The sequence below is a fragment of the Portunus trituberculatus genome, chromosome 15 (assembly GCF_017591435.1).
Source record: "Portunus trituberculatus isolate SZX2019 chromosome 15, ASM1759143v1, whole genome shotgun sequence".
In the NCBI taxonomy this organism is placed as follows: Eukaryota; Metazoa; Arthropoda; class Malacostraca; order Decapoda; family Portunidae; genus Portunus; species Portunus trituberculatus.
This window is the reverse complement of record NC_059269.1, coordinates 17,971,129-17,978,628: the sequence shown is the minus strand read 5'-3', so window position 1 is coordinate 17,978,628 and position 7,500 is coordinate 17,971,129. Positions and strand designations below refer to the sequence as shown.

General features: G+C 40.4%; 2 protein-coding genes and 1 long non-coding RNA gene across 3 annotated transcripts in view; 2 read left to right on the top strand and 1 right to left on the bottom strand.

Moving 5' to 3' along the window:
• The window catches only part of LOC123504050, an 8,925-nt gene extending 7,265 nt beyond the window's left edge, over positions 1-1,660 (top strand). Inside the window, exon 2 of the long non-coding RNA XR_006674693.1 lies at positions 1,064-1,660. This is a non-coding gene — a long non-coding RNA (uncharacterized LOC123504050). The remainder of the gene's footprint in view (positions 1-1,063) is intronic.
• The window catches only part of LOC123504049 (muscle-specific protein 20-like), a 46,674-nt gene that overhangs the window by 19,339 nt on the left and 19,835 nt on the right, over positions 1-7,500 (top strand). The gene's annotated exons all lie outside the window — the stretch shown is intronic.
• LOC123504048 (muscle-specific protein 20-like) overlaps positions 1,024-7,500 on the bottom strand; it is an 11,201-nt gene continuing 4,724 nt past the window's right edge. Inside the window, exons 2-4 of the mRNA XM_045254301.1 lie at positions 5,874-6,073; positions 5,091-5,211; positions 1,024-2,500 (exon numbers count right to left, since the gene is read on the bottom strand). Of these exons, the coding sequence (XP_045110236.1) occupies positions 2,315-2,500; positions 5,091-5,211; positions 5,874-6,073 (507 nt within the window). The 3' untranslated portion in view covers positions 1,024-2,314. The remainder of the gene's footprint in view (positions 2,501-5,090; positions 5,212-5,873; positions 6,074-7,500) is intronic.

Here is a 7,500-nt window from a genome sequence, read left to right as displayed (position 1 = left end):
GGTAGTTATTACTCTGCATTCCGGCTTCTTTCTCTCCTCGAGCTTGATTGATGGTTGAAATTCAGTAGTGTGTGTGTGTGTGTGTGTGTGTGTGTGTGTGTGTGTGTGTGTGTGTGTGTGTGTGTGTGTGTGTGTGTGTGTGTGTGAGTGAGAGAGAGAGAGAGAGAGAGAGAGAGAGGTGGTATAAATAAAAAAAAATTAAAAAATGGCCCACGGTGTTAGTGTGCGTGGTTTAATGCCTGTTTAGATCTCAGCATTTAAGAGTAAGTCAAGTCTTCCTTTCTTTAAGTCAAACTACTTTCACGTCCTCGATATCTACTAAGTGGTCTTCTGCTTCCTTTTAAGTGGTTTCTGAGTGGTTTTATTCTTCCTCCTTCAATTTCTATGTATTTTTTTTAGTTTTATAGTTAGTTTTCTCCTTTTCTTCAACATCTAAGTGGCTTTCTTCTGTGGTTTTCATCCTTTCTTCAACATCTAAGAGGCATTGGTTTTTTTTTTTTTTACATGATTTTCTCCTTTTCTTTTTTTTTTCAACACCTAAGTGGTTTTAACAGAACGTCCATGTTCCTCTTGTCGTTTAGGTTGGTCATTCACTGCCTGCATCTAAGCACACTCCACAGCTAACGACCCACGAAGCGTGAAGGTTATATAAGAAACCACCTAATGATGCTCTCGGTTCATAATTGTACTGTGAGGGAAGTGCTATCTTGTCATTCAAACCTGCGCTAAGTGAAACCTTTATTGTTACACCATAGTTTGTTTAGCGTTATGTTTTATAATTGCATGAAATTATGTCTGAGTTAAACTAGTTATTGATGAGAATCCGAATCTCAATGAACAATTTGGTATAGTGATGAAGGTGACCCAAGAATTATACTGAGAGAGATTATTTATATATTTTCTTTCTCAAATCGGCTTCTTCTAATCGAGCGCTACGGGTGAAAAGAATCCATAGTTTTGATGTTCTTAGAAATAGGTTCTGTCTTCTTGGATCTGGTTGTGGGATGGAGGAGGAAAAGAGAGTTAAATAAGTACCATTTATTTGATAACCCATATCATGCAGTGTGTGTGTGTGTGTGTGTGTGTGTGTGTGTGTGTGTGTGTGTCTGGATGAATGGGAAAGAAGTGAAGCGAAAGATGAAGCTTTATACGTCTGATGTCACTGAATAAAAGACATCACTAAGTCCTTGCTATTATACTCTAGCTGAATCTCAACATTGTCCTTCTTCACTCAGTGTCTCCTTCACTTCCCAACAAACATCCATCCACTTGTTGCCTTGCCAGTGAGGACAAATGTCATAAGTGTCAGTGTGTTAAAACTACAATAGTGATTAACTCCAGCCGAATGGAATTAAAATGAGAACTGAACGAAACAAAAATACGTCGAGGAAAGTAAAAAAATAATGGCGATTCAAGTGAGTGGCTATCTACAGTGTGGCTGCGGAAGGCTTGGTTGTCCTCCTGCCGCCGCGTCCTATCCTGCTTCAGAGAGGGAGAAGGGGAAGGGGGTGAGACTTAGAATAAAATGTATGCTAGATTAAATAAAGTCTCAAGGTCTGTGAAGTAAAATTAAAATCAAGTAGCATCTTCGCGCATAAAACGAGATTTGCACGCTTCGTAACAGTCACTCTTAAGTCACTCTCAGTCAGAAGCGACACGTCCTGCGCAGCAAAAAAGGACAGACTGATGGTGGTGTTGTGTGCAATCATTATCTGAATCTTAGCATCTTGTTGTCAGGGCTCTTATACTAAACAGACCTAAATGTTTGTGTTCTTTTTTAGTTGCGTTCTTGATGGAGATATATTACTTCGTTTCTAGTTGTTACACTCTTGGCCAGGCTTCATAAGTCATTGCAAATATGCTTAAAGCAAAAACATATTCGTTATTCTCTTCTATACCTCAGACACTTATTATCTGATCTTATTCCTTAAAGAAGAGGCTGAGAGTAAAGGAAGAAATGACACTATTCAAAGTATAGGCAGATGGAAGTCTATAAAATGACAGTAGTGTACAGTGCATGTGTATTGAGTTAAACTGGCGAGAGGGAAAGGATAACAGGAGTTGCAGGAAGGAGGAGGAGGAGGAGGAGGAGGAGGAAGGAGGAACGAGTGGGGGTAAAAAAATAATCATAACAGAAAACAAAACAATAACGTTAGGTGGGGCATCCAGAAGATAGTATTCGCTGCTTGCTTGGCGGTGGTAGCGGAGCGAGAGATAAGAGGAAGCCTTTACTATATCCCAGTGAGGTCTTGCTGGGCTGAAGAGAAGGAAGGAAGGTCGGTCTCAGTCACGTCGCTTCTGATTCCTTGTCCTCTTACATGTGGCGGGTATTGTTGAGGGAGCCCATGCCGGACTGCGAGGCGCCCTTGTTCTGGCCCATCTGCAGACCGATCTGTCCATCCCTCAGCTGCCTCTGTTGGTCCTCATCCCAATCCCTCTTGTTCTCATCAGCCATCTTCGGTCCCAGACTCGGCCCGTTGTACTCTGGGTGTTTCTGGGTCTGAAATAAAGGATAGGACTTCACTGAAAGGTTTAGGATGTTGCGATGGTGCTACATATGTTGTGGCATGCAAGAAGATCCAGAAGGTAGTGAGTATTAAAAAGCAATGTTGTTACTGTATTCATTGTTATGGTGTGAGCAGTTGTTCAGGAGGTAGTGAGGTGTTGAAAGAGTGTTTAGAAGACAGTTTGTAGTGCATATCGTGGTATCATGTGAGAAAGAAGATTCAAGAAGTGCTGAGGTAGAGTTGGATGTCTAAAATGCAGAGTTGAGTCGTTTATTTACAGGTGTGTTTTGAGAAGGGTGTTCTTGGGTTAGTGAAAGGATGTTTAGGAGGCAGTGTTATTATAAAAATATATAGTGTATCCATATGTGTGTGGATGCCATGAGATGAGTAAGGAGCTTTAGGGGATAGTGAAATGGTGCTTCCGAGATGTAGGTAATTTATCTATGTGGCTTGAAAGAAAGATTAGAAGCGCCTTTATAGAATACAGCTGGAGAAAGACATGCTATGCTTAAATAGTGTTGGAAATGTTTTTATTTGCTTGTATTCTTAGCCACGCAAGTTAGAGGACGAAAGAAAACGAGATGAGAGACACATTGGCAGATGCGTTTGGTTCACTTGCGCCCTAAGTCTCTCCTCAGCATATGAATAGTTATAAAGGATTTCCAGCAAGAGATCAATTGATAAATACTACACAGGATTCGAGAGCTCGTTGCCTCATTGCCACTGTCACGTTCACCACCACGTGAAAGCTCTCCTCCTCATTCACTGGCGAGAGGCAAGGCTCACTAAATCTTCCCCATGAGACTGTAAATATCCTTCGTGCCAGCAGTAGCGTCACCTTAAATTAGTCGTGTTTTTGCCCACCAGCGTGAGGCAAAGAGCTGAAGAAGACAGAGTGTCACCTTGTCATTTTTACTCACCATTCATTGTTCACTCACACTTACTCAAGTTTGTTTGAAGTATTCCTATAACTAGACCAGTCTTCATATCATACAATTCCTCAAGTTTTATGAATATACCAATGCTTTCCTATTTATTGTTTTAACTTGTCTGAAATCTTCTTTTGCTTCTTCTAACTGTATTGTTTTTATTTATTATAGTTTTCTTTACTTTCTTTCTGTATTTACGTAAGAAACTGATGTGTTAGCCTTCACTCTTCTTTTTATCCCTCTTTTGTCTCTCTCCACAGTGTAATTACGTCATTATGGGATTTTAAACTTTATCTTACAATCCACAGTACACTGGTATTCATTAGTATTTGATCCAAACATCTTAAAATATTCCTCCCTTGCTAGTTTGCCTTTCACCATCATTATCAGCATCTGCAATTTCGCCACTGAACAAAATCTTTTCTCAATCTCTTCCACTCCTCTATCTTTTCCATCTCCTTCCCATTTATTGCAGGTAATCCTCGTAAAACTTCCTTATCTTTATTTTTAAAACCTCAATGCTCACTTTGATTCTAGACCCGCGTTTTTGTCTATCTTTTATTTTTCAATCTGTTTTCTATCTGTTTACTCGCCTTCCCTCATCTCTTAGCCCAGTATACAGAGTCACGCTTCCTAATCAAGTAGCTTACCTCTGTCCCGCCCCACTGTGTCTTGCGTATAATCTCAATTCTCAGTCCTTTGATCTGCTGACGGTATCCTTACAAGACCTGACAACTGATTCTTAGCAGATTACGAGACTTGAGATTGCGAGGAAATGCTAGAAGTGGAAATAAATGAGGCAAATTATCTCATTTCCGAACTTGGCTGTCCCTAGAATATGTTCTTTATGGCATCTTACTATTCTGTTTATCTTGCCAGCCAGTAACTCTGCTCACCCAGACATTCATTTCCTGTTTTACTGCTTCCCGGTGCATCTGTTAGTCTGCGTTTCCTCTCTAAATGCTCAGTTCCTTGATGAGATATTGCCTCACGCATTTGTTAGTCTTCATTTCCCTTGTAGATAATCATTTTCTTCCTTATCTGTTCCCCTTGAGTATTCATTAGTCTTTAGTGTTTTTGTCTTTAAATACTAAATATCAGAAAAGCGAGTCGAAATTATGCGCTTCTTTCTCTAAATAGAATAACAGATTATAAGAATGAAAAGTGTCAAAGAAAGAAGAAAAGGATAAAATGAGATATAGAAGAGAGGAGACATGAATGAAATGCGACACTGATAAAGAAACATGAAAAAAAAAAACACAGAATAAGCGACCAAATCAATAGTAACCGCGATATAAAGTCAGAAAAAGCATAAGAGACACAAGAAAAAGCTAAGTAAGTGTTCCCAGACAAAACTACGAGTGAATCTTGAAACACGGCGAAGAAAAAAGAGAGAAACATCAAGATAGAAGGAGTGCGAGAAACACCAGCAAAATAGTAAAGCTAACTGGATGGGGCAACAAAATAACGCGTGAATCTAGAAGTATATTGCAAGGAGAGAGAGAGAGAGAGAGAGAGAGAGAGAGAGAGAGAGAGAGAGAGAGAGAGAGAGAGAGAGAGAGAGAGAGAGAGAGAGAGAGAGAGAGAGAGAGAGAGAGAGAGAGAGAGAGACCAAGACAGTAGACAGTTGTGTTCCCGAAGGCATAATACTCACAATGCGGCCCAAGGAGTATAGGCAGAGCACCACCTGGGGGATGTTTCGTCGCTCAAAGAGGTCAGCAGTCTGGAAGATCTCCTCGTGGGGCACGCCGTACTTCTTGATGGCCTCCTGGAACCTGGAACATTGCCAAGACCCATCAGTTATTAAGTCGATTGTCTGAAAACCTAACTAAACGGTGGAAATGAGTGACAGAGTTCCTGGAAACATTAATACGTGCAGTGAAGACAGGCCCTAAACACATCAACTAAGGGAATACAAAGTACCTGGAAATATTAACCAAACAATAGAAGAGACCTTGCTTGAAACAGTAATCAAGCAATGAAGAAATAAATAGAATCTGAACACACTACCTAAGCAATGGGAGGCAAAATAAAACTTCAACAATAATCAAGCGAGTGAAAAGAATATAGAATGCCTAGAAACACTAACTGCAATGGAAGGAGAAGTAGATCTATTGGAGATATTGACTAAACAATGAAAGCAAGCATAGGCGCCTGGAAATGATAACTAAACACGATATAACTGTAAATTAAAATGAGACAACGATATAATGCAAGATAGACTGAAAGAGAGGAAGAATGAAGGTAGGCAATAAAGAAAGATCAACAAGAACAACAACAAGACATGAAAAAAGAAGAAATACCAACTAAATATAACATCAAAAAGAATAAAAAACAGGAAACCAAGTATCCCCACCTTTCCACCATAGACAGACACACCTTACAACCTTACCACTCCAGCACAGCCAATCCTCGCCTCACCTCGCCTTGTCCTTACCTTTGAATGTTCTCCATAAGCTTGAAGGAACCCCCGGACGTCTGAATTTTCTTGACGGAGTTGGGCTGGATCTTGTTGATGAGATTGCACAGAACCACACCGTCTTTGAACACATCTTCGAAGCTTCCAGGCGGTAGCTTCTGGCCCATCACTGCCTCCACCCACGCCATCACCTCCTTCTCCAGTTCTTTGTTGCGGTTCTGGTGGCGTGGAAGGAGTTGTGGGTGTCAGAGAGAGGTGTGTTGAGTTCAAGGTGTCGGCAGGTGTTGGTGTTGCAGTCCAGGCCAAGGTGGAGAGATGTTTTGGGGGAGGAATGTATGTTTTAGTATTGAGTTTATAGAAGTTTGGTTAGGAATTGTTTTAGGGTGCAATGTAATCTCTTCAATAACAGCACGCGTTTTCATATCCATTCTCGTTACTATGTAATTTGGCGATTTTAAACAGCTTCAGAAACATAAGTTGCGATTAAAACAGTAAAGACTCTGGCCATTAATCTTTTAACCTCCATAGACCTTTCCTAATGCAAATAAAACCGTCTAATCATACCCAAAAAAATCATGGTGAAAATGTGTCTCAGTACTGAAGGCGTTAAGAAAGTAAGGAAGCTACAAGAAGGCATCAGCTTTACACCTCGCAGTTCCTTTATAAATCATGCTTACCTATTACCACTTATCATCTCTTGTGTGTGTGTGTGTGCGTGTGTCTGTGTGTGTGTGTGTGTGTGTGTGTGTGTGTGTGTGTGTGTTGAAGAGAGATTACGAAAGTTGCAGTATTGGAAACTATAGCTATGATGATGGTGGTGGTAATGGTAATAATAGTAGAAGTAGTAGTAGTAGTAGTAGTAGTAGTAGTAGTAGTAGTAGTAGTAGTAATGATAATAATAATAATAATAATGAAAAAATGAAAATAATAATAACATGTAGAAAATATCAATCCCTCCCTTCTTTCTCACTTTCTTACATTATTCTCTCTCTCTCTCTCTCTCTCTCTCTCTCTCTCTCTCTCTCTCTCTCCTTTAGGATACGTAAAAATACCTCCAATATATCTTCCTCCTCCTCCATTTCTCCTATATCCCTGTCTTTCCCATTTCCTCTCTCCTCTCCTCCTCCTCCTCCTCCTCCTCCTCCTCCTCCTCCTCCTCCTCCTCCTCCTCCTCCTCCTCCTCCAATACTAAGCTATCGCATCTCTTCTGCTACACTATCTTATCTCATCTCTTTAATAGTATATAGTGGCCATATAGTCATACAAGGGACTAAAGAGCAGTTGCTGTTAGATTATACTGTGTAACGCTATGGATCCCTCCTTTATTAAGCTGCCCAGCGTTTGATTTTTTACTGATGTTCTTAAGTATTGATTGTTCTTGTTGATTGGCCCTCGTTTGTGTTCCTTACTGCTCCTCGTATGCTTGTTCTTGCTTGTTTTGTTTCTCTTTATGTGTTTCTTACTGTTGTTTATTCTTCCTTTCTGTTCCTTAGTGCTTCTCGTCCCATTTGCCATACTGTTTGGTCTTCATTTGCGTTTGTAACTGTTCATACTCTAGTTCTTGCTGTTTGATCTTCCTTTGTGTTCTCTAGTGTCCCTCGTCCCCCTGGTAGAGTGCCTGTAGCAGCAGCAGGAGGCCACACTT